This window comes from Festucalex cinctus, chromosome 8 (genome assembly GCF_051991245.1).
Source record: "Festucalex cinctus isolate MCC-2025b chromosome 8, RoL_Fcin_1.0, whole genome shotgun sequence".
Lineage (NCBI taxonomy): Eukaryota > Metazoa > Chordata > Actinopteri > Syngnathiformes > Syngnathidae > Festucalex > Festucalex cinctus.
In genome coordinates this window covers 1569139-1596489 of record NC_135418.1, presented here as the reverse complement: position 1 = coordinate 1596489, position 27351 = coordinate 1569139, and the positions used below count along the sequence as shown (strand labels likewise).

Sequence of the window (27351 nt, the reverse complement as noted above, 5' to 3'; positions counted from 1 at the left end):
TAAATTACAAATAAATAAATACAAATGGATTGTCCCCCCAAATGTGCATAATTATTCGGGGCTGGGAATCTTTGACTGTCTCACAATTCGATTCGATTATGATTTTTGGGTCTACGATTCGATCCAGAATCGATTTTCGACTCGATTCAAACAATTTTCGATTCAAAATTATTTGATTGACAAATGATTTCTGTTTCAATTTACAGATATGCACAACATTGTCATGATCTACTTCAGTCTGCTTTGCAGGACAAAATGACAAATAGAGACAAAGTATCTTTTTTTAAAATTTTGTATTAATTTTGTATTGTGTCAAAACAGCATGTAGGCTACAACTGCCTTTTCCCCTTCTTCTTCATTTCTAATTTAAATAAAATCGATTTTTGGATATTAATATCGATTCGATTAATAAATGAAAATCTCAATTCTTTTATGAATCGATTTTTTTTTGGCACACCCCTAATAGTTATAATTATCATATATATAACAAAACATGTCAGACATCAACATTTTCTTAACTTGAGTGCATGGTTGTGGCTGGAGGTCTTTCTTACATTCTTCATTTTCTTCATCCAGCTGGATGCAGATAATGAAGCTTTACGTGGCCGTCTACGGGCCCCTCAAGAGAAAATCATGTACACCCTTGTCCCAGTCCCAGATGGCATGGACATTTCGTCCATCTTTGAATTAGACCCCACCACTTTGAGAGGCGGAGACTCAATGGTGCCCAGGTACAAATTAAACACGTTAGAAGAAACATTTGCCACTTTATACATCCACAACTTATATCATATCTATGTATCTAATACAGGGTTGCCCAATTCCAGTCCTCGAGGGCCGCAGTACTGCAGGGTTTCCATTTTTCCGCCTACCAGCACCTGATTCTAATGATAAGGATCGTTATCAGGCACACTGATGAGCTCATTATATGAGTCAGGTGTGTTGGTAGGCGGAAAAATGGAAAACCTGGAGTACTGTGGCCCTCGAGGACCGGAATTGGGCAACCCTGATCTAATACCCTTTTTCACTGTCCTTGGTGCATTGAGCGAAATAAGTTGTTGTTGTTGTTTTTTCCTGTCTGCCAAATAATATACAAATATCTATACATTATTTATTTGGTAAACTGCTGCAACTGGGGCCTATTCCAGCTGATTGTTGGGCAAAAGTCAGACTACACCGTGAACTGGTCACCACACAATCACGATACATTTAGAGATAGAAAACCAGTCGCAAAATATCATATTTTGGAACAGTAGTGTTCATAGCTGAAAAGCTTCTACTCTATCCCATTGTCAGGCACATGCTGCAAATAACAAATGGTAATACCCCATAAATACCGGTATTCTGCACTGAGTTAATTACAGGGTTGATATAGTTACCTTGAAAAAGTAATTTAGTTACTTATTACAGGATTTAAAAGTATCTTGGTTACTTTACCGATTATTTGATTTCACCAGTAACTAAAGTATAGATTAGAGGTTACTTTACTTGTTACATTCATCAGCTCCAGAAATAAAAATAAAAATGGCCACCCATTTGCCAAAACTTTAGAGCTGATTATTGGCTATCAATAGAGACTTGCGGAATATGAGAAATGGCTTTTTTTATATTGTTAATACATCTTGTTCCTATTATAATCACATTTTTTTAGTGATTTCCTATTTTATTCTTTTTTTCATTTGTTTCACCAATGCTCAATGATTTTTTTAATAGTTAGTATGTAAATTTCAATTCAACTTTATAACAATTCAATTTCACAATCACTAATTTTTGTGGATTAGCTTTAGAATTCTATCCTTTCTAATCAATGCCGACATTAATTCGTTATAGAATTAAACATTTCACATGCTTTATTGCTCCGTTCTTCCATTGTTGTAATTTCTAGGAGTTCCTATGTGCGGCTAAAGCACTTGTGCACCAACACGTGGGTTCACAGCACCAACATCCCCATTGACAAAGAAGAGGAAAAGCCTGTTATGTTAAGAGTGAGTCTAATTAAAAAAAATAATAAAAAAAAAATAAAATAAAATAAAAAAAAAGTCTTGTCAGTTATCAGGTAGATAAATGCAGTATATTTATATGAAACATGTTCAATATCTTCAGATTGGAACTTCCGCAGTGAAAGAAGACAAGGAGGCTTTTGCCATTGTACCAGTGCCACCAGCAGAGGTGCGGGATTTAGACTTAGCCAACGATGCAAGTAAAGTATTGGCGTCAATAGCAGGCAAACTGGAAAAGGGTACCATTACGCAGAATGAAAGAAGGTAAACACTACAGTGTTAATTTTCAAGCAGCTTTTCATTGTATTTGAAATTACATCTATGTTCTAGCTATGCTGTATGTTTTATAACATACCCGCACATACTCTCTCCAGGTTTGTGACCAAGCTTCTAGAAGATCTAGTCTTCTTTGTAGTGGACATTCCAAACAGTGGGCAGGATGTTTTGGAGATCATGGTGAACAAACCTAACAGAGAAAGACAAAAACTCATGAGAGAGCAGAATATCCTGAAGCAGGTTTGTTTCAATCCACAGGAAGTACTTCAAGAATTTTAAATGTTTTCAAGAGCTTATCTTTAACTGTTTGTGTAGATCTTCAAACTTCTTCAAGCCCCTTTCACAGACAGTGGTGATGGTCCTATGTTGCGCCTAGAGGAGCTGGGTGATCAACGGCATGCTCCTTTTCGACACATTTGTAGGCTTTGCTACAGAGTCTTACGTCACTCTCAGCAGGACTACAGAAAGAACCAGGTGAGTGAACACGACTGCTTCACTTTGACTTAATGGCCTTCATTCTTTGGTAATTACAGTATCCTCTCGTCGTCTTTTTACAGGAATATATTGCCAAGCAATTTCGCTTCATGCAGAAGCAAATAGGCTACGATGTGCTTGCAGAAGACACAATAACTGCTCTACTGCACAACAACCGGAAGTTGCTGGAGAAACATATTACTGCTGCAGAGATAGACACATTTGTCACTCTTGTGAGGAAGAATCGGGAGCCAAGGTGAATTTGAGAGAATGGGAGGAGTTCTGGCTGCTATTGTAAAATGGCAGAAAGTGGGGTTTACTGGGATCGTAAATTGACAATTCCGAACATCCGGGCATTTCTTATATTTCCACAATGCAATGCTTCATTTCCATGGTGTATTGTATTGCTTTTGTCTGTGACTAGCATACAAACCAGACATATTGTTATAGTAGTTAAACAACATTTCACCACATTTTCAATCAATATAATCCTCACAAATCAAATTACAATTATCCAAAGTCCAATGCTTTTCAATGAGGGGAGGTTATATTTTCACTGAAAACATCTGAGGAATGTGGAAAATTTGACTTATCCCACTCGAATTTTGTCATTTCTGACCTCAAAGCGTTTAATGCTAATCTTAATACAAGATCAATCAGCCAACTTTGTTCTTTACATATATTTTCCTCAGACGTTTTGAGGGCGGAACTGGGACACTTCTAGTGGAATAAATCCAAGTTCAAACCCTCCTCGAATAAAACATAAGACCACCATTTTGACTTGGAACGTAATCTCGGAATTGTCAATAGCAGATGATAAATTGAACGTTTGTTCACTCAAACACACTTCTTGTACGCTTGGTGGATACGTACGCAATTTGTTAAGATTGCAAATTTGCAATCTTTTACTAGGTTCTCATTCTTGGACAGTGGGCACTAAATGCTTATCTCGCTCATTATTGTCAACGTGTGAAAGTGGTGTTATTCAAAATAGGGTTTTTCTCGCGCGGGAGAGCTGATTGGGAATGCACTGCAAGCGCACCATAGAGTTTGAAATGATTGAGTTGAAGTGCTAGTGGAAGATTAACAAACATATTACTAAGTTACAGGAAAGAAATATTATTCTTTCGATAATTTTAGGGAAGACAGCAACTGCAAGAGAGGCCCCTTTGTTTGATTTTACTGAGTGTGTGGCAATTGTGTAAGTATGTAGCAGTACAGTATGTTCCAATCCTGAGTATCGCCTGGGTCACACGGCAGGAGAATTGGCCCGATTTTAGCCCCGAATTTCCCCTCCCAACAATCGTAAGGACGCGCCGACACGCAAGCAATAATCTTAACGGTTAATCCTGCCGTGTGTTGACACCACACACGGCACCTCCCGATATCGGTGCTTGGAAGGACCTCCGACTTGAAATCAGGGATATCCAACATGTTGGATTGCTTTGGCCCGACTTTGCTCCGTGTGCAGTGTGCCCCGAGGACAGACCACCGCGCAGCCGGTTTACAGTGACGTGCAGCCAATCAAAAAGCGAGCCGTTGAGGTGGAATCCAAAATCAAAACAGTCATGACCAGCAGAAAGTCTGAGCCCACGCTATTACACTGTTTTTATTTTATTTTTTTAATAAATTATTTGCATTTATTTATTTTTTTATATGTGCTCACACATTCTACACAAATAAACGTGGTCTCCGGATGGGACGCGAACCTGCGCCGCCAGCACCGAGCCGAGGGCAAGCGATGTCTCGCCAGTGCCCATTTACACTCCTCTAAACAAGACCTTTTCTTTTAATGCCACTTTTTCATCTGAAAACTAGGATCGGCTCATGTTGACTCGGAAGCCACGTTTAATCTCGAGAGGTTTTGCGAGACGTCCCGTCACATTCTTGAATGAACTCGGCTCGTGTGTGGTGTGTGATTGTGCGGTGTGGCTGCACACCACACACGGTACGTTCAAAACTGTAACTCCCGGGATTTTTTCTCTTCACGTATGGTGTCTGTCAAAGATTGGAAATCGGCCAACAATTTTAAACTCTTGCTGTGTGAACCAGCCCTAACATTGCTTTTTCAAATTTTGGACTATTTGCTCAGGATCATCTTTAAGAAATATCTGATTTGCTGACTTTGACTGTAACGGAGGAGAAATGCTCAAATTTGGCCCGTTTGTGTGTAAATAGCATCAGCATTATTATTTATTATTGTTATTATTAACACATTCACTGCCAGCCCAGCAAAAAATGCATTATTTGACGTCTTTTTCCATCAATGGCAGTCAATGACTTAAGATGAGATGTAACCAAAATTGATGGATTTTTAAGCAACATTTGCCTTAAAAAAAAAAAAATGAAAAAAGGAGGCTGCAATATAATCACAAAATATATTGGCACATTGTGTTTAACACATTCACTGCCAGCCCAGCAAAAATGCATTATTTGACGTCTTTTTCCGTCAATGGCAGTCAATGAGTTAAGATGCATGGAAATACAGAGTTGAAAGGAGTTTTGTCTTGGGTGATATGAAATGACTCTTCCTTCTGTCTGGCTCCAAGTCTCCCCTTAGACCATTCAGAAGCACCAAAATTGCATTTCTGAATAGATTATGCAGTGATATTTGTTTATGGCATTTAAAAAAATGTCTACACAAGAGGAAATGTTTGCCACTACATTTGTATCGATTATGTGCTCGTTATTCTGCACCTCATGTTGGAAATCAGAATGATGAAGACCGTCACAGTTTGTTTGAATACTTTGCTTAGAAATCAAGTAAAAATCTGGGTTAAGATATCTCTGGCATTTGTTGTACACAGGTTTTTGGACTACCTGTCGGATCTTTGTGTGTCTATGAACAAATCCATTCCAGTGACTCAGGAGCTCATCTGTAATGCAGTGCTTGATCTGTCCAATGCCGACATCCTCATCGAAACTAGGTTAGCATCATCATTTCTGTTTACCTGATGATTGTATTTTGAAAAAATAAACAAATAATTAAATAAATAAATAAATAAATAAATAACTTTGAATTATGACTTGTGTATTAGATTAGTTTTATCAAGGTTTGAGGTTGAAGTATCAACAAATGGTGATAATCCAGTTGAGGCTGAAGATGAAGAGGAGGTGTGGTTGTTCTGGAAAGACAATTTCAAGGATATACGAAGTAAGAGCATACGAGAGTTGGCCCAGGATGCAAAGGAAGGTCAGAAGGAGGACTATGAGGTGGTCAATTACTACAGGTCAGATATGTTTGAACATCCATTTTGCTTTGTTTATTTTGTTGAATAACCACTGTGGTAAAGATGAATGAATAAAGTTACCCTTTTCAGTGTGAAATTTTAGAACGCATAAACATAAAACGTTATGAATATGATATCATATAGAATTGCAAGAAAAAATATATTTTGAGAAGGCTTGTTTTCTTTAGTCCAGCCATTCTTTTGATTTACTTCTGTGCTTTGGTTAGTTGTCCTGATACATCAACCATTCCAGCTTCATTTGCGGACAGATGGTCTTCATTTCGCCTGTAAAATGTCCTGATTAACTTGTGAATTAATTCCCTATTATTATTTGTGTGCTGTGTTGTGCAGACGGTATTTACCAGCTCAGTGGACTTGTGGTAGAGTGTCCGCCCTGAGACTGGAAGGTCATTGCCTGCCTGCTTGACACTCAGCATAGCATTAAGGGTTGGATTTGGGAGGGGTGGGTTTGATCACCATCTGATTCCAGAGCGCGGCACCCTGCTGCTCACCGCTCCCTCATGGGAGTTATCAAATGCGGAGAACAAATTTCACCCGACTTAGTGTGACAATCAGTGGTATTTTGACATTACTTCAACTTCATTTGTCTATATTGTAGTAACTTTGAAATTCAGATCACATTTTTGACCATTTTATGTAGAATTCGAAATAATATGAAAGTGTTCCCATACTTTTTGTTGCAGCTCTATATGATGTGGGGGTATTAAAAACCTAAACACATACTCGAACTGGCAAAAAATCCACACAATTTCTTGATAGGTGCCAACTCAACCTTTTTGCCCGGATGTGTTTGGACCGTCAGTACTTGGCCATCAATAAGATCTCTGGGCAGCTGGACGTGGATTTGATCCTTCGCTGTATGTCTGATGAGGATCTGCCCTATGACTTGCGAGCCTCTTTCTGTCGCCTCATGCTGCACATGCATGTGGACCGTGATCCACAGGAGCAGGTCACACCTGTCAAATATGCTCGTCTTTGGTCTGAGATCCCCTCTCAAATTACAATTGATGAGTGAGTTCCTTATTAAATGTGTTGCAGGATTAATTTGCGTGTTACCTCAAGTGGTGCTGTTCATTTCTTATCTAACTTTCCATTTGTCTTACTAGCTATGATAATGATGGAACCAGCAGAGATGAGATTAAGGAGCGATTTTGCCTCACCATGGATTTTGTTGAAAACTACCTGAGAGAGGTAGTGTCACAAAATGTTCCCTTCTCTGACAAAGAGAAAAACAAGCTGACCTTTGAGGTATTTTATTTTTCTTGAATACCGGTAATCGACATATATAAACAGAACAAAAAGTGATCATTTGTGTTAGATTTTGTTCTTTGTTGTAATTATGCTTCTTGCCAATTCATTTGGTATCACCGATAAGCCTTGTTTTTCATTTTAAATCATGCCCCATTTGTAAGGAGCATGCATTTATGAGATCAGAAGCACAATTGAATATGTGCTGTCAGATCATGTAAATGTGCTAATTCTACTTATCATCAACCCTGGTTTAGCGCTTTCGGTCCCAGGAAGAACATTTCCATTTTGGCACAGTCTTTTCACAGTCGTTGCTTTTCCCCCCCAGACATTATAGTGGTAGTTTTTATCTTTTGGACGAATTTGTCTTTGTCACATTTTAGCTACGTATTTTACTATGTGATAGCTTTACTCCAGTTTTAGTTGAGAAAAATTAAAAACGATTTTAATCAAGTTTTAGCCACATTTATTTTTATTAAAAAAAAAATAGCATATATATATATATATATATATATAAAACATGTAAATAGAAATGAATAACTGCACAGGCATTGCTCGAACAGATAAAGGACCGATTCCACTGAATTGGTCGAATGTCGCATTTGTGTTCGTAATTATTTGTAGTTATTTGTAGTTGTCGCCATTGTCGCCGGGACATGTTGCGAATCCATTGTTTCGCCAACATGCGCATTTGCTCGTAATCCCGTCATAATTCATCGTAATTTGTCATAAATGTGTCGGCAAAGTTATTTCCGAGGTCCCATTCAGAAATTCACTCTGCCACCCATATACTATAGTGAGAGAGTGCTCGTGTTAAGGCAGAGCGCACTGTTCGGAGAGTGCGGCTCTGCTTGGAGAAGCACACGCATTGAAATCAGATTTAAAAATGAAAAACGAAAAGATAGCTTCGAGACGTGTTGAACATATTTTCTACTTTGTATTTCATGTTTTACAAGTGCTCAGTGTGCCCCCGCCCACCATGGGCAGCGATCACTGTCAAGCCAGTGATATACCTCCAAAACACAGCAAGATGTTGCCGCGCGCAAGCATAAGGCTATGTCATGTAGCCTTAAAATATCAATGGCAAAACAAAAGGTTTAAGCCGTTTACGTGTCAAAATGATGACATACCATGTACAATGTCATATTGGACTTTTTATTGTGCAGAGCTTCATCGCGATGACGTGGTGAGCATGGGACAACGCGGCCCTGCTTTTTGGACTTATTACCTGGTCTATATTATAAAAATGCCTACGACGTTGTCAAGTATTGACATAATTTGGATAGCATTCCTGCATTTCAGGTTACATGCATAGACTAATCTAAAAAGACTAAAAAAAAAAAGGACATTTGCGGACACACGGCCAACCCTTGTTTATGTGCACAACCAGTCTGTTATGGTGGAATTATGAATGAAAAGCATGACTGACATGTGCTAATGATCTCACAATGATGAATCTCGCAATGTTTTATGTATATTATTATTATTAACTGTTCACTTCGTAATGGCTTGACCCCGTTTTCCTGTAGCAAAACATTATGTCACTTTATGTCCAAAAAAACCACAACTGATTGTCCACAAAATTCAAGAGTGTAAACATGTGATAAACATAATCTGGAAATATTAGATTGATATTTTGGATGATATTCAAAAGCATTATTATTATAATTATTATTATATGAATGTGCGGCAGTGCTTCCGTTTGAAATATTAACAAAAATATTGCGAGTTTCTTTTCACAAAGAAAGAATATGAAACCTGAAATGGTTAATAATCTAAATTATGGCAATGCTTGATGACGCCATACTCATTTTTATAGCACACAGGAAAGAAGTCCAAAATGAACAGGGTCGTGTTTTTTGCACGCAAACACGCCACAGCGAAGCATGAATGGACAAAAATGTCCAATAATTACATCTTCTAATAAAAAGGGGGAAAAAAAATCATTTTAATTTGTTGTGTGGGTCAATTTGACTCACATTTTAGGTTAATTTGCGCATTGTCTCAAATGTCGCTTTAACATCGCAAACACGTCGTAGATATGTCGTAAAATGATGGGCGACAACCTCATATTTTGAGAATTCAACATTCGCCGCGTTCGGCAATGTTCTCAGTTCAGTGGGATAGGGGCTTAAGTAAAAAAAAAAAAAAAAAAGACAAATCACCATATTGTTTTCAGATACACTGTAGGCCATGATTGTCAATTTATTTATTTTTTTTACTAGGTAGTGAATCTGGCAAGGAACCTCATATACTTTGGGTTCTACAACTTCAGTGACCTGTTAAGGCTGACAAAGATACTGCTGAATATTTTAGACTGTGTCCATGTCAGCATCACATACCCAATCAACAAGATTGAGAAAGGAGAGCAAAACAAAGGTTGGAATCTTGCTCTTGACACTTCACTTATGGTATTTCCATTATGGTTGAGTTTTGTGTTTCTGTAGCTGGCAGTAATGTGATGAAGTCCATTCATGGAGTCGGGGAGCTAATGACCCAAGTAGTGCTGCGAGGAGGCGGTCTACTGCACACCACACCAACTCATCAGCCAGAGGGCGATGTCGTTAAAGCCCAAGCAGAACCAGAGAGAGAAGACATCATGGTCATGGATACCAAGCTTAAAATCATTGAAATTCTACAGGTGTGGCAGCAGAAGACTACTTTTTACTGAAACCTGTAACCAATCGCTGTTGTTTTAATTTTACCTTCTATTCCCTCAGTTTATCCTCAACGTGCGGCTAGACTACAGAATTTCTTGCTTACTCTGTATTTTCAAAAGAGAGTTTGATGAAAACAACCAGCAATCAGAAAATGCTGCAAGCCAGAATGGAACCATTAATGTCACCAGTCAGATGCCAGGTATGTGAGGGCACACTCGCACTAGGCACACTAAAAGTCTTGACTGGTTGACGAATGCATCACACTGTGCCATGCTCAACCCTAGTACACATCAGCCTCAGTGCGCTTGAACTTGCCGTGTATTCATTGGCGTATGATGTTCAAGCTGTGAATTTGATTGGCACAAGTGAGCGCAGCACATTGTGACTGTAAGCCAGTTGGTGACCAGGAAGGGAAGCGTAACTATAGTCAGCATAGAAGTTGGCCCTGTGCGAATGCATTCTTAAACATTGTAAAATACAAAATGATCTTGAAACTAAATCTGAACCCTTCAGGAAATCTTGACTTTGAAAATATCGAGGAGCAGGCAGAAGGAATATTTGGAGGAAGGTAACTCTTAACTCATCTTGCTACATCAGCAAAAGCTTGACACATGATTCAGTAAAGATAATTAAAGTAAGTTATTTTTCTCTGGCCATTTAGTGAAGAGAACACTCCTCTAGACCTGGATGACCATGGTGGACGTACCTTCCTAAGAGTGCTTCTACATCTTACCATGCATGACTACCCACCTCTGGTGTCCGGAGCACTTCATTTGCTCTTCCGACACTTCAGCCAGAGGCAGGATGTTCTCATGGCTTTCAAACAGGTACAGCAGACCAATGCTGTTTCCTTCTCATTTTTTTTTTTTTTTTACTTGCAGTTCTGGGTAACACAGATGTTTCAACATTTAAAGAGGTGGGCATTCCGTCAATATTGATGGATGGGCAGTCAATCCGTCAATGACGGATGCACATTTTGATGACGATTAATGATTGACGAGAAACTTAGAAACATTGACGGACTCAGCATTGCCGGGAGTAGGTTTTTGTTCGTCAATGTAATCATCATTAACCAGGTCACGGACTGACGCATCACGAAAAGAAAACATTGACGGATGCCCACTTCTGTAATTTCTCAAGTAAGTTGACAGCAGATGCTGGTTGGTTATCTCACCTTATTTAATCACACATTATTTAAGCTTCTGCTGCCCGAAGCTGATGTCGAACAAATGAACGGCGTCAGACGAAAGTGTCGACACGAGTAACAACCTCTAACGTTTGACTCAACTACTCCACTCAAACAAACAAACAAACATGATGAATGACAGATTAACGATTACCGTATTTTCACGACCATAAGGAGCACCGTATTAAAAGGTGCAGTCTCAGTTAATGGTGCTATTTCTGTATTTAACACACACATAAGGCACACCGCCTTATTAGGCGCATGCACGCTTAAACATACCATTCCTCAAAACATATGGGAGCATGCTTTCACGCTAAAACACATGCTAGCATGCATGGGTGTTCAGTTTAGTTGTACTTTATTGAAGTATTTAACAATGTAATCACGTTACTTTTAATCAATCTTCATCCACAAATCCCCCAAAGTCCTCATCTTCTATATCTGAAACAAACAGCTGCAAGTTCTCCAATCAACACACCAGGTTCCCTCTCGTCATTGCAGTATTGTCAGAGTCAGTCTCGTTACTGTGCGGCTTCTCAGAAATTATGCCGTTTAGCCCAAGCTTGCAATTTGTTGCGTAACTTCTAGCACTTCCATAAAGTGAAAGCAGTGAGTACCATGATGTCCAACTGTATCTTTATCGCTGCTGGATATGTAAATTTCCCAGAGGGAGCCATCCCAAAGGGATCAATAAACTAAATTCTAAGTCTAAAAGGAAACTGAATGCAAACCCTTCATCCTGTGAATCAAAATATGCTGTAGGTCCAGCTCCTTGTGACCAGGCAGGATGTCGATAACTACAAGCAGATCAAATCAGACCTTGACCAATTGCGGTCCATTGTGGAGAAGTCAGAGCTGTGGGTTTACAAAAGACAGGGAGAAGATGGGATGGATGTTGATGGACCCTCAGAGTCAGATAGCAAAAAGAAGGTAAACAACAATTTAATGTTACATCGTAGTGTCAGCAGTTCCGAACTACAACCTAGGCCACAGGTGTCAAAGTCCGGTCCTCGATGGCCGGAGTACCGCATGTTTTAGAGGTTTCCCTCATCCAACATAGCTGATTCAAATGAACAGCTCATCAGCAAGCTCTGCAGGAGCCTGATAATGATCATCATCATTGAATTAGATGTGTTGGAGTAGGGAAACCTTGAAAACATGCAGGACTCCTTCCCTTGACAATCAGACTTTGACACCTGTGACCTAGGCAAAGCTTAAAGGACCTGGTTTGTCATCTAAGTTGTTTATACGAGAAACTATATTGAGGGTTTGAACAGGTGTAGTATAAGTACCTTTTTAAATCAGTAAATTGAGTTGATGCAGTCCAGTACTGTAATAGTTAACACGTCTTGTTCTTTTACAGGGGGATTCACTTGGTTCTGACAAGAATAGTACGGAAGGCACTAGTAACTATAACTACAGGGTTGTAAAAGAGGTATACTCATTTATTATGTGTTGTTATTTAAGTGTTTTCTTTGTTATTAAATCTTTTGATCTATTTCTGTCCAGATTCTGCTGCGTCTCAGTATGCTCTGCGTCCAGGAGGGGAGCTCAGGGAAGAAGTGTAAGAAACAGCAACAGAGGCTGTTGAGAAATATGGGAGCTCACTGCGTGGTGCTAGAGCTTCTACAGATTCCGTATGAAAAGGTCCGTATGTAGTTCAGAGGTTGAAGATCATATTACATACATTATAACATTTATAGGGCGGGAAAAAGGAGATTCTGTGTGTTTTCTACAATAGGGTGAGGATGTTCGCATGCAAGAAATCATGAAACTGGCTCATGAGTTTCTGCAGAATTTCTGTGCAGGCAACCAGCAAAACCAAGCTCTTCTTCACAAGCATATCAACCTCTTTCTTAACCCAGGGGTGAGGGACACACCATTGATAGTTTAGAGGCCTAATTTTACGTTTTATCAGTAATTTAAATTAGTTGTGTTTTTTATACTGTTGATTTGTTGTGCTTTTCTGCTCTTTCAGATTCTAGAGGCCATTACCATGCAGCACATTTTCATGAATAACTTCCAACTGAGCAGTGAGATCAATGACCGTGTGGTTCAACATTTTGTTCACTGTGCTGAGACACACGGCCGACATGTCCAGTACCTTAAGTTTCTTCAAACCATTGTGAAGGCTGAGAATAAGTTCATCAAAAAGTGTCAAGACGTTGTCATGGCTGAGGTTTGAGTTTTTTGTTTCTTATGAAGTACAAGTTATGCATGAAGGCTCATTCTAATGTCCACTTACGCCCAATCGTACATCAGATGATGGTGTTGAGTAGTTGTATGTTCCAGTAGTTTTTGAGAATGCAATTTTTCTTGGAGTAATGTGAAATGGTTGTAAGCCACTGATTTCAGTTGTCTGCTATGACTCTGACTCCTCAGCTTGTGAACTCGGGTGAGGATGTCCTGGTCTTCTACAACGATCGTGCGTCCTTTCAAACATTAATTCAAATGATGCTCTCTGAGCGGGACCGTATGGACGAAAACAGTCCTTTAATGTACCACATCCACCTGGTTGAACTGTTAGCTGTCTGCACTGAGGGCAAAAATGTTTACACTGAGATCAAATGTAACTCCTTGTTGCCGCTGGATGACATTGTGCGGGTTGTCACACATGAAGACTGCATTCCTGAGGTGAGAAAGTTTTTTTTCTTCTTCTTCTTTTTTTCTTTTTAACATTTTAGTTGGAATACATTCAGTATTGTAGATTGCTTGGATACAAGATTTTCACATGTTTTAGGTAAAGATTGCCTATATAAACTTCCTGAACCACTGCTATGTCGACACTGAAGTGGAAATGAAAGAGATTTATACATCAAACCACATGTGGAAGCTGTTTGAAAACTTCCTGGTGGACATTTGTCGGGTAAGCAAAGCAAGGCACCTGGAAGTAAGAAAATGAATGGAGACTGCTAAAAAGCCCCACTGTCACTCATGATCAAGAGATATGATCCAAAACATCACACCTATTTATTTATGTCTAGGTCTGCAACAACACCAGTGACAGGAAGCATGCAGATACCATGTTGGAGTGTTATGTAACTGAGACAGTCATGAGCATCGTCACATGTTTCTTCAGCTCTCCTTTTTCTGATCAGAGCACAAGCTTGCAGGTACAAGAAATGTTTGGTGAAGCATTTAATGTGCTGTAGTTTAACACTTCAAACCCCGGGTTTTCCTTACCCCTATGGGGCTAGATGGTAGCAAAGCCAAATGGCTTAGCCTCAGTGATTAAAGTGTTAAACAGTAGTATATTATGTAATGCGGTTTAGAGAGTTGTGTCTTACATACTTTGCAATCTGTTTGTCAAAGATTGTATTTTTGACTTGTTGGTTTTGAATGTGTTTATTGGATTGAAAGAAGAACCATCATCAAATACGTAATCAGTATGTAGGCCAGTCACAACATAAACGCTGACGAGATCCAATACGCAAGCTGCAGGAAAAACAATTTTGTCAGTGGTCTATTATTATAACTTTATATTCTTTGTTAGATTACAGTATAAACCTCCATCCATACTGATAGCTGTTTCTAATATTTTGCATTCTTTACATGGCTAGAGTGCCAAAAACAAAAGTGCTATTGTACACCACAGCAAACATGTAGCCACAATAATAAACGAGTTCTTGAATAATTATTTGTATCGAAACCAGATTATTTCTGAAATTGTAGTTTTGATCCAGTTGTCCTCTTGGAACTCATTTGATTAATCTCATATTGTGACCCAGTGATTTAATTATTGATTTTGATGTAAATTTTACAAACACTGTAAAATATGAAATTCCTCTCTGCGTAGATTGCTCGCAACATGTATGTAAGTAAAAGACTCCTCCCATATGTTTTCCAACCTATCCCTTGTGGCCCACCTACTTTTGTGTATGTGATACAAGAAATTGTGGTCAAAGAAGTATTCTGTCTACACTGTGTGGGTTTCCCGTGGCTTAGTTAGCACAGTGACTTTGTTGTAACCGTATCTGTGGGTGTGTTGCACATGGTTTTGCTGGAATTGGGTGGGATAGACTCCAGCAAGCTCGCGAGGATAAACAGATCGGAAGATGGATGGAGGGAGGGAGTGAGGGAGGGGTTCGGGCGGGCTGTACCTGATGCAATGACTTGAAATGGTCACTCCATGTCTGAGCCGGAGCCTGGGGGTGTAGTGTTTGGCAAGCCAAATAGTTTATGATGTTGTGGTTTGTTGTCACATGCAGTTTCCCAGTGAAAATTTTCCATCACTGCAGTAGCAAATATTTTTTTCATTACATTTTCTTTTTGTACAAGATTTATCCATTATATCACTACACTCTTTTGCAGGCTGCCATTCTGGGAAAGATAACAGAGGTATTTATTGTCCTTTAGGGCGGAGACAAGCCAATAGATTTTTCTTTCACCATGTAGCAACTGCTGGTGGGTTGTGCAGATGATTCCAAACAGCTGGCTCACTAAAATCTGTAGAGCCTTCCACTATAGTCAGGGAATCTACTGTAATAGTCATATTTGCTCTTGTTGTTCAACACCAATGTTAAAGGAAGTTATCCCCAAATTCTTTACAATAACGTATATTCCCCCATTAGTCTAAACATGACATTCTGATTAATGTTGCATTTCAACTCAACTTTATTTCTAAAGCACTGTAAAACAAGCATTGCTGTATACAAAGTGCTGTACATGGAACAGAAATCGGTCATGCAGTAAGGAATAAGATAAGTAAATTTATGGAATATGAGTTAAGTAGCAAAATCCACCTGTTTTTGTCCATCTCACGGGGCTAACATTGTGCTTGCTTTATTTTATTTGTTGACCGAAGACAGCCGAGATAAGCTCCAGCACACCCGCAACCCTCGTGAGGATATTCAGGCAGCCTCGTGACGCAATTCAGAAAATGGATGGATGAAAATGAAGTCACAGTTGCTCACATAACAACCAATCACAGCTCAGCTTCAGAAAACAGGTGAGCTGTGATTGGCCATTACCTGAGCCCTGAGCAACTGTGATGTAATTTTCAAAGTGACAGCAAGTCACAAAGTGGCTGCCCCCAGAGATGAAAAAAAACGTAGCAGATTTTGCTGCTTAACTCGTATTTCACAAAGACAATATTAATCAGAATACCGCATTTAGACTTAGTAGGGTTAAATGGAACATAATACTGTAAAGAACATTTTTGAGTTGACTTCTCCTTACTAACAAACTATTATGATATCCCTCTCTTTTTTTCAGACACGACAGCCTGTGTTTGTACAGTTGCTACAGGGGGTCTTCAGAGTTTACCACTGTAACTGGCTTAACCCTGTACAGAAAGCTTCGGTGGAGGCTTGCATTAAAGTACTCTCAGACGTTGGTATGATATTACACTTATGGACCACCAACCATGAAGCGTATGGTTGTTTAGATAAAAATAAAAAGTGTGATACACCAATGTGTCAACCGTTTACACGTTTGCATAATTTTCAACCCAGCTAAGAGCAGAGCCATTGCCATCCCAGTGGATCTGGACAGTCAAGTGAACAACTTATTCGTCAAGTCCAATAATGTTGTACAGAAGAGCCTCCTCAACTGGAAACTGTCAGCAAAGAACACTTCCAGACGAGATTCCGGAATTCCGACCTCCAAAGACTATAGAAACATAATTGAAAGGCTACAGGTGGGCAAAGAGACGTCAACATTTTCAGTGTTAATCCCTTTTGTGTACTTATGGTTGTCAATTTTTCAGGCAGACTGGGTCATTATTTTTTATTTCAACATTTCAGTCTTCACTGGTACTTTGTGAAAAGGGAGCTGTCGCTGCTCCCGTCATATGCCTCATATCATGTATGTTGTGATTAATCACTTTATGGAAGAGAAAAGAAAAGGTAGTGAACAAATATGAATGCAGTCATCTTCACATTCATTTTCTGGGGAAACGATTCAATAACTCGAGCTGTGGCGCGTCAAATAATTGTAACAAATGACTATGTGTACCCTGGAAGTCTCTGACTACCCTCTAAAAGTCATCTAAAACAATTTGACTAAAGCAGGGGTGTCCAAACTTTCCTTTGAGGGCCACATACAGAATAATCGAAGGGTACTAGGGCCATTTTGAAATTATCTGACATTATTAAACATACCTGCGATTAGCTGGCAACCAGTTCAGGGTGTACCCTGCTTACCGCCCGAAGCCAGCTGGGATAGGCTCCAGCACCCACCGCGACCCTTGTGAGGAATAACCGGTCAAGAAAATGGATGGATGGATGGATGGATGGATGGATGGATGGATATTAAACACGGTGAAACAATGTACTATAGTTTAACTGGGTTTTGTGTGTGTGTGTGTGTGTGTGTGTGTGTGTGTGTGTGTGTGTGTGTGTGTGTGTGTATGTGTGTGTGTGTGTGGGGGGGTGTGTGTGTGTGTGTGTGTGTGTGTTTGTGTTTTTGTTTTAGTTATTTTTAAACAAGACAGTTTTAAATTTTTCTTGATTTGGGGGTGGACCACACCCCTGTATCCCACAATAATTGATCTGCCCCAGCCCTGAACCAATCTGCTCATTCAGAATCAAAGGGAGAAGAATCGGTAATAAAATGACAAATTTTAAAGTAGTTTTTACTCGAGGATCTTAGTTAATCATTATTATCATGTGATATGTTCACAAATTAGACCTTGACACAGACAGTGGAACATGGAAGAAACCATTTTTGCTCCTGGAACTGAAATATCTGACTTAATTCACTAAATTACAAAGAGAAATATTTCTGTTTTAGATTTAAATAGTTTCTTTGTATATCTAGAAAAGCAGGCTCTGTCAAAAGTAATTTTTTGATATGCTGAGGGCAGCTAGAAGATGGATGGCCGGCCGCAAATGGCCCCCGGGCCATAGTTTGGATACCACTGAACTAAAGCGTGCAGTTTCCAGATGTTACAATTTGTCAACCCTTGCTTAATGTGCACATTGACATGGACATTCCGTGGTCCAAGCAAATTCATCCCTGTTTACTGCCGCGGATAGTCACATGGCTAGAGCTCCCGAGACCACGATTCACACTTACAGGGAGAAGATTCATGAGTTAACTGTCAAGTCAACACCTGCAACATTTAAAATACACAGAAGAAAGAATGAGAAGACACAAGGATTTGATTACTCGCGAGGAGAAGCTGACAGAGAGTTGTGCGCAGATCACAAGCTCCCAGCCCCTTCTGACACAACTCCCTACTTCTCCTCTTTTATTTGGGATTCCCTAACATACACAATAGGCTACACACTTGCCTCTGAGGAAAATGGGAGTACTGGCAGCAATGTGATAAGCAACTCCAGCAGTCGTAAAATACAGAGGACATCCTTTAAATCGTCACGACTACTAATCCTTGAAGGCTGTAGTTCTTCATTCCCACATTCCAGATGTCCTCAGGTTGAATAAACATGCAGCAGCTCCAAACCCATAGTGAAATACTGAATACATAGTTGGCAATTAACTATGTAATAAGAGAAAATATAGAATAATATATACACAATAACTCTAACATTCCCCCCTGTTTATTATATATTTGCTCAAAGTCTCAGATCACCTATGAGTTACTTCAATTAGATTTTCAACTGCAGGATCATATTTACGAAAACAAATACTTTTACACTCAGAGGCAATGTTAATCTTTAGTCATAGTCGGCTGGATCTGAAAATAATTCAAGCATATCATAATGTACATTATCCAATGTTTCTGTATGTAATTCTCAGCATTAATAATTCAACCAGCTGTCTCTCTTCCTCTTCATGATGGCCCCAAAAATCAAAATAAAAAAGACAGCCCCAACTGCGTCTGATCGCATCTTACGCTCCATTTGATTCAGGAAAGGGACTCGTCTCCTTGAGTTGTCCCTTCTGACACATCCTGCACAGTGAGACAGGTCCTGGACTTCACAGCGGTTGGGGGAACTTTGAGGGTAGCAAACAATGTGCTCCCAAAGTCTTCACTGACTTACTTGGTCAGACTTTTCACAGCGAGTCAAGCTGCTTGTTTCTCCTCTGACCTCACTTCAGTCAGGCTTCGTTCCGCAACCTGGCAAGCTGTTAGTCAATGGTACCTGTTTTGTGCCATGTGATAGGTGAATCCAGGAGAGTCGTTCAGCGATCTTCACAACCTTCGGGGCCAACAACACTTACAAGGGCCTTCCCACCTTAGGCTGGACCTTTAATCAAAGTCAGTCACTACCCTTGATGGGAGGCTTGCCTTCCTGCTGAGATAGAGAGTCATCTGGCATTTGATTAAACATTTTCACTTCCTTATCATTTAAACAATCTTCTCATATAGTCACTTGAATAAATTTCTTTCATCTGTACGGCTTAACAGGTTATTACAATAGGCAAATTTAAATGGTCCACCACACGAAATTTCAAACGAGCTTAACTGTCTTGTTCCTTTTACAATTTCCCAAATTACTTAATCATCAATTATCTTATCTCCATGCTTTGATCATGTATTTTTCTCGCTTTTCTGTTTTTCCCTTAAACAATGTAACATATAAAGTGACTTTCATTCATTACTCCAAATAACTAGTACGTCATATAGAGACATGATCTGTTCACACAATGCTTCTGCCATAATAATAACATCCAGTTGTTTTTCTGGAACAATTTCAACTCATTGTTACATTTTTTAAGACCATCAATCAGTACTTGTTAATATTGACATTGTCTTACTTTTTGTTCAATTCCATAAAATCCATAGCCACTAACAAAAATTGTAAAATATTAGAAACATCAATTCCATGTATAACAAAATTCTAAAACAAAATTCCAAAAACATAAAAACTTAAAAAATTAAAAATATAAAATTTACATGCGGTATTGCCGTATTGTTACCAACTCCCCCCTTTTGAGACATTTTTATGGCTCACAACTCAAAATCATTATCCAAGCCACTTCATATAAATCTTATGCTGCATGCAATTTAAAATAATTTCACAATATTTACAAAAGGTTTTCCTTTTTCCTTTTTTTTCTTTTCCACTACAGTGTTCCCTCGTATATCAGTGGGTTAACCTTCATACAGTCATTTTCCTCTTCCAAAAAATTACACAGCTGTACAAAAATCCACAAAATCAGCACTTTTTTTCTTTTCTTTTTTTTTTTTTTTTAAACAACTATGGAATTTAAAACAATTGGGACCCTGTAGCCTTCACCGCTCTGGCCCTAATTTGCGAAAGAACACTGTAGTTTACATGTCTTGGACGGATAGAATTTTATAGTCTACCCATAGCATAGTAGTAGTCTGGCATTTCTTCAAAACTAATTGTATCATACTACATCTTGTATTGTTTACAACCATATAATCAAGTTTAAATGTAACACATCTTTCCCAAAGCCATATGTAGTTAATAATAAAGCCACCATGAATATCAATCATCTTGTACACAATTAATATAAAATACTGGCTTAAATTCTACTTCATGCATTCTAAACAAAACTCATAACCATGTCAGCAATCAATTGTCTGTTCAAATGGCCTTCCAATATCTTCGTAAAGCCACTACTATCATTGTTCAATTTAAATCACAAACTGCATTTTTCACATTCATCTATCTATTAAAATTTGTCAAACATTGTCGTTGTTATCAGTATCTCAATTCAATTTCAGTAGTAGAATTGTTAGCATAATTATCCACCCAATTCATGTATAATTATATATGTATAATCACAAACATCAAAAGTTCATAACAGGTCACAATTTCACTCAGGAATTTAAGATATCATTTTGTAATTTGTTTCAAATCTTAGGGCCGACAAAATTACTTCGTTTTATCGTTGGGTCTCCATCATAACCACTTTACAATCAAAACAATCTCAATATTACACCCTTGTTGCACAAAAGTGTAATACACCTTTATTTACATCATTCTCCAATTTCTTCTTTCTTTTAAGTTGTTGCTGGTTTTCATTTCACAGCTCAATTTTCTTTCATGCCATAGAAGAATTTTGTCCATGCAAGTCAAAATCTGACTTCCCAAATGTACCCAAACAATTTCGAATTGCTTGAGAGGGTATTGTGGGACATTCACAATATCCTTGTAGTAATAATATATATATGTATGTATATTTCCCTTCCAGTGCAAATTTAGACCAGAATATACAATTTGGGTGTACTGTTATAGTACTTATTCATTCCTCAAATTTTCATCAAGAATCCAAATTATCTAATAATATATTTCCAGTTAGTAAGTTTAGTATTTTCAATCAGCACTTCTGCCCTTTGCGAGTCCTTAATCACTAGTCTAATTTATCTCCAATTCAGCATTTTACTCAAATAAATCATCTTTAGCATAGATGATATCTGATCTGTTTGCTCTGATTTCCACTTACTTACATGTTGTCAAGAAACCCAACATCAGAATGAATGAATGAATGAATGAATGAATGATGAATTCATAAGGAAGCAGGTTAAACAGTTCTTCCTATTTAGTTTTAAAGAAAAACAAAAGTTCTGTCATCTCCATTTGTTCTGCCATAATTGTTATATGCAGTGTCACTGTATCAAACTCATCATCAGTTTACAGGTAGTCAGTCAACTGTGACACTCGTAGGTGTGGCATTGTTTTCGTTCTCACATTTATGCTCAGAGTGACATAGCTTATCATCTCCCTTCTTTACAATCAGTTCCCTCGCTTTTTGTAGTAAGGCGTCAGCTACCATTTAAGAATTTATTTAGGATATAGACTACGTCGTAAAAATGCAAAGATCCTACACCTTTCACATAGCGATATCCCTTTTTCTACTCAGCTTATCTTTTTATTACCATGTTGCCATCTAATGTAGACACCAAGACTAGGTCTAATCCAATTTAATATAATTCTGCTTACTGGTTTCGTTTCATCTTTGTTTTTTATGTTCACCTTGTTCAAATAAATGGCCGTTTTTCCACCAACAACAATTACCAGGGCAATAAAAATTCCTCATGGGGCATCCAAGTACTATCTCGGCAGCAGGGTCTCACTAACCTAAGGTGGTTACTTTGAGGGGTCAGTATTTTTACAGCAGCTCGTCTCAATCAAACTCATTTAAATTAATTACAGAGAACTCTAAGACACTGTAAAAACACAATTCTAAATTCCCTGCTGAACTTTTGCAACCAAAAACTCACTTTACCCAGAACTCAAAGATCCTGGGCTTGTTGGTGGAAAAGCAACTATTAATAATTGTGCTCCTTTAAGAACATTCAAATTCAATTATAAATGCCATTTTTTTCTTCTTCATCAAATTCAAATCTCAGCTATTTATTTATTTTAAATAACTCACCACTAATAAAAGGTTTGCCTTCTAAACCATTTTAATAATCTTTTCCCTTCAATGCCTATTTTACTTATCAGGTTCTGGTGAGGGAGAATTTGTTAAATTCCACAGTCAATCACAGCAGGAGCTAAATCAGAATTCAATTAGGAAAACATTCCTCCGTGTAACTAATCTTTTATACAAACTTCAGGACTATATTCAAAACGACATTGTAAAGGCTCTTTCTTACAATTTTATGTTGTTCTCTAATCTGGATCTGCATGAGTCACACCAAATCTATTAGTAAATAGAAACACCACAGTAATGAATTTTTAGAACATTTAACTCCTAGTAAGTATTTTCAAGTCAGTCAATAAGGTTTAAATTACTACCTGTTAAAAAGTCATGAAATCATTGCATTTCCATATAGAAGCTTCTACTATCAGTGTGATATCAAGGCCTTCCCCATTTGGCAATTTGACAAATGGTGCCATTACACACTTTACAATATAGTCATAGCTGAAAACCATCATTACTTACTTAATTCAAAGTTTCAAATTTCTTTAAACTAGTATTTAGTAGACTAGATTAGCATTATTTATCAAATAATCTATATCATTTTAAACTATCTATTTTATACTTTTGAGGGTAATTTCTTAACTCAGTGTCCTCTAACGTTACACCTTCCTGTCTTATCATCATCTACACCACCACAACTTGTTCTAAACACTTCACAAATCCCACTTTAAAATCATCCACTAATTCATCTTCTCTTTATCCAGTTGTTCTAATTCTACCATAATCAATTCTACTTTCACGTTTCTCTCTGACTTTTATCATTTCCCATGCTCAAAACAGTCCAATAAAAAGGATTTTTTTTTTTTTTTTTTGTCAGAAGTCCAACAACTTGTCATCAATTACCTACTTAACTCACTCTCAAACAATTAGCTTTACCATCCAAAAACAAAATACACAATTTTCACCTGAGGACCGGGTGATGACCCTTTCTGGGACCACTTTTTGGTCCACGCACCTCATATTTGATACAGACCAAAATTTCTCAATTTCACCGTTTTTAACATAGTTATGTTAGACACGATCTAACAACCCCTTATACACAATTTAAACCCTTTTAAGCCGTCGTCTTTAGACAATATGACACACAGACACATACAAGAGCTCACAGAGACAAACACAGTGAGAAGCCACACACATACACTTTTACAGACAATACACTTATGCCTCGATATCATTAGGCTGTTAAAGCTCCAACTTTCCATTTCATTTTATTCCTTATTTAATATTGTAGTGGATTACCATTATTATTGTTATTATTTTTACTATTGTAAATTAAGCTGGCCAGCAAAAGTATATCTTGTAATCCACGTATTTCAATGCTATATTTTAGATGGATCTAATTTTTCTATGAACATCCAATCCTTACTGGATAGTTCATCTTATAGCTCACCTTTTACTGTTTATTTTCCCCCATTTTATATGAATTTGGTACAGTCCGTGAACCTAGAGTTTCCTAGGGACTGATAGGTTCAAATAACAGGGTGACAATAAATTTCTCACTGTGGTAATTCTCAAGCTTCTACCCAATAGGGCGGAGAATTCTTGCCTTTGCTTCCACAATGAGTTGTCACTTACAATCCTGTTTGTTTAAAATGAAGTAAGTATCAAATGACACTACACTTCCATTCACTTCACACACTCACACAAGGCCCTTTTATTTTCTGCGTTTCACGGAATTTAAGTACGTACACGACTCCGGCATCGTCTCTTTACACGGACGTTACTGGGCTCCGTTCCCTTTACTTGCCATTGACTAGTATTCACAAGGTTTTTCCTCCCACACAGTACCTTCGTGCAGGCTGCGACAGTACCTTCGCGCAGATTTTACGTCGACATTCACTTCACACTTTCCCCCGGAAAGTAAATTTTTTCTCACCCAGATGTCTTCTCGTCCTTTGGATTCCCGTCAGCCTTCCAGATCCCAGTCACAGAGACGAAAATCCAGTCCCAGAAAAGGGTAGTATTTGCCGTGGCCACGGTCTTCCTGGAGGTCGACTCTGCAACTGGAATCCTTTAGGCGTCCTGGGATCCGGCTCGAAAGGACCAAGTTAATGTCAAGTCAACACCTGCAACATTTAAAATACACAGAAGAAAGAATGAGAAGACACAAGGATTTGATTACTCGCGAGGAGAAGCTGACAGAGAGTTGTGCGCAGATCACAAGCTCCCAGCCCCTTCTGACACAACTCCCTACTTCTCCTCTTTTATTTGGGATTCCCTAACATACACAATAGGCTACACACTTGCCTCTGAGGAAAATGGGAGTACTGGCAGCAATGTGATAAGCAACTCCAGCAGTCGTAAAATACAGAGGACATCCTTTAAATCGTCACGACTACTAATCCTTGAAGGCTGTAGTTCTTCATTCCCACATTCCAGATGTCCTCAGGTTGAATAAACATGCAGCAGCTCCAAACCCATAGTGAAATACTGAATACATAGTTGGCAATTAACTATGTAATAAGAGAAAATATAGAATAATATATACACAATAACTCTAACATTAACCTTACATGAACTCTTATGAAATGAAAATGATAAGAAACAAACCTCACAGCCATTGGCTGTTGTAATCTGTAGTTCATCCAGTAATGTTTCTTTTATTGGCAATTTTGAGGAAAATGTCTAATTTTGTTTGCAGAGCTCACACTCTAACCGACTAATAGAAACAGAAGAAAAATGTAAACTTCCATCCATCCATTTTCTTAACTGCTTGCTCCTCACAAGGGTTACGGGAAAATGTAAACTTGAAAAGTTTATTTAAATGATCAAGACTTGTCATTTGGTGTCACCTCTGTTAATTTTGACTTTTGACCATCCAATCTATACATTTTGCAAGGCTCTTACTAGGAAAAATGATAAACCTAGTCTTGAGTATTTATTAGGGCTGTTTAACACGTTAATTGTTTAATTAATTATGCTGCAAATGAATGCTATATGAAAATTAACGCAATTAACGCTTCTCTATATGGAATACCTAAAGGCTGGATTAGTCTCACCATTTTTTGCAAATAAGGCAATAACTGTCTCCAAGTGTCTAGTTAGTTTTAGCCTTATTTAGTTTTGGATTAACATCCAAACACAGGTGTGATCAGGTCTACTGTTTTTATTTTTTTCTGATCTCAATACCAGGGCGGGGCAGCTGGCTGCTCTTTTGGCCAACAAAACAATGACCCTTGCCTTATGGATGCTTATGACACCTGTGGATTAATTTAGTCAGGTTCCAAGAATGTGAAGTGAAATTTGCGCAAGCATTTGGAATTTGGCCCATTGAGTGACCCATAGGCTGCAGTGACACATCACTTCCTACCGGCGCCACTAGTCAAAAGCAGGGAGGCAACAGACATGGAGACGAGTGCAACACAGAAGAGCGAGGCGAGCTTACTTGGACCTTTGAATGACAAGCTTATTTATAATAAGGACAAAGACGGGACTATTAACAAGAACGCAGTAATTTCTACCTTGTGTAAAAAATAAAAAAATAAAAAAAATCCTACAATTCAAATATTTTATTTGGGAACCTTTATTTAGCAGATGTGAGATTAATATTGATTGATTAGATTAATTAATTACAAATCTTGTAATTGATGAATGAAGTTTTTTAAATTGCCTGACAGCAAAGTATTTATATAAGCTAAAATTGTATGTATTTATTTATTCATTCTTTCATTTATTTATTTATTTATTCTTTCATTCATTCATTTATTTATTTATTCATTCTTTCGTTGGTTCATTTATTTATTTATTTATTTATTTATTTATTTATTAGTACAACCAGTAGAATTTGAGAAAATGTTACATGACGGATTTAGAAACTTTTGTAGAGTTTTGATTCACAGTCACAAATATTAGTCTTGTGCCGAATAGAGTAACTGAACAAATTCAGAACGACAATGTACCAGAATGAATCTGTTTGTTACTGTTTGCCAAACAGTATTTAACGTAATGCACTGTAGTTCTTAGACTTAGACTTACACTTACACTTACACTTAGACTTGACTTTATTGATCCCTTTGGGATGGCTCCATCGGGGAAATTTACATGTCCAGCAGCAATAAAACAGATAATAAAATAATACAATAATTCAACCATTAAATAAATAAGGTTATTACACCAGAGATTGAATTAATAATAATAATAATAATAATAATAATAATAATAATAATAATAATAATAATAATAATAATAAATACAAAAAATTCAATCAATCAATAAATAAGGTTATTACACCAGAGATTGAAATAATAATATCCATCCATCCATTTTCTTGACCGCTTATTCCTCACAAGGGTGGTGCTGGCGCCTATCTCAGCTGGCTCTGGGCAGTAGGCGGGGGACACCCTGGAATGGTTGCCAGCCAATCGCAGATAATAATAATAAAATAAAATAAAATAAAAATTCAGTCAATAAATAAGGTTATTACACCGGAGATTGAATTAAATAAATTAAAGTACAGTGAAGTGCCATATTTGTGACGTGAAGTGCACGCTATACCCTCCTCCCCCCCAGTGAGTTGTAGAATACAATGGTACGGTGGACAAAAGATTTCTTTAGTCTGTTCCAGAAAGACTTATTCAAAACATGAAAAGTATTTATAAGTGTTGTGAACTTCAACCTGAATTAATTGATTGCTTAAGGGTTTTATTTCAAATCTGGCTCTGATTGTTATGCAGGACATAGTGTCAGCTCTGGAGGACCGTTTACGGCCGCTCGTCCAAGCTGAGCTCTCGGTGCTTGTGGATGTCCTGCATCGTCCTGAGTTGCTCTTCCCTGAGAACACAGAAGCTCGCAAGAAATGTGAAAGTGGAGGATTCATATCCAAGTATGAAACGGCAATATGCATTATGCTATTTATTTATATTAAGTAAGATGCTTCTCTTTTAAAAAGGGAAGCTAATATGGTGGATATAGTCAATAATGCTGTCATTTAAAACCCTGACTGTGCCTGT

At 38.0% G+C, this 27351-nt stretch overlaps 1 protein-coding gene across 10 annotated transcripts in view; it reads left to right on the top strand.

Annotated features, from left to right (window-relative positions):
- The window catches only part of itpr1b (inositol 1,4,5-trisphosphate receptor, type 1b), a 437606-nt gene that overhangs the window by 306314 nt on the left and 103941 nt on the right, over window positions 1-27351 (top strand). For 5 of the 10 annotated variants that reach the window (XM_077530281.1, XM_077530280.1, XM_077530276.1 and 2 more), the window contains exons 13-38: window positions 577-731; window positions 1886-1985; window positions 2104-2264; window positions 2375-2516; window positions 2592-2750; window positions 2834-3006; window positions 5558-5677; window positions 5789-5980; window positions 6761-7012; window positions 7108-7249; window positions 9475-9628; window positions 9697-9890; window positions 9970-10108; window positions 10423-10477; window positions 10571-10736; window positions 11858-12025; window positions 12459-12530; window positions 12605-12742; window positions 12837-12962; window positions 13074-13274; window positions 13478-13729; window positions 13836-13961; window positions 14080-14208; window positions 16310-16430; window positions 16549-16733; window positions 27076-27224. In XM_077530281.1, coding sequence (XP_077386407.1) covers window positions 577-731; window positions 1886-1985; window positions 2104-2264; window positions 2375-2516; window positions 2592-2750; window positions 2834-3006; window positions 5558-5677; window positions 5789-5980; window positions 6761-7012; window positions 7108-7249; window positions 9475-9628; window positions 9697-9890; window positions 9970-10108; window positions 10423-10477; window positions 10571-10736; window positions 11858-12025; window positions 12459-12530; window positions 12605-12742; window positions 12837-12962; window positions 13074-13274; window positions 13478-13729; window positions 13836-13961; window positions 14080-14208; window positions 16310-16430; window positions 16549-16733; window positions 27076-27224 — 3971 coding nt within the window. Of the gene's footprint in view, window positions 1-576; window positions 732-1885; window positions 1986-2103; window positions 2265-2374; window positions 2517-2591; window positions 2751-2833; window positions 3007-5557; window positions 5678-5788; window positions 5981-6760; window positions 7013-7107; window positions 7250-9474; window positions 9629-9696; window positions 9891-9969; window positions 10109-10422; window positions 10478-10570; window positions 10737-11857; window positions 12026-12458; window positions 12531-12604; window positions 12743-12836; window positions 12963-13073; window positions 13275-13477; window positions 13730-13835; window positions 13962-14079; window positions 14209-14891; window positions 14910-15406; window positions 15434-16309; window positions 16431-16548; window positions 16734-27075; window positions 27225-27351 lie in introns of all 10 variants that reach the window. The other 5 variants (XM_077530278.1, XM_077530272.1, XM_077530271.1 and 2 more) reach the window with 3 other exon arrangements.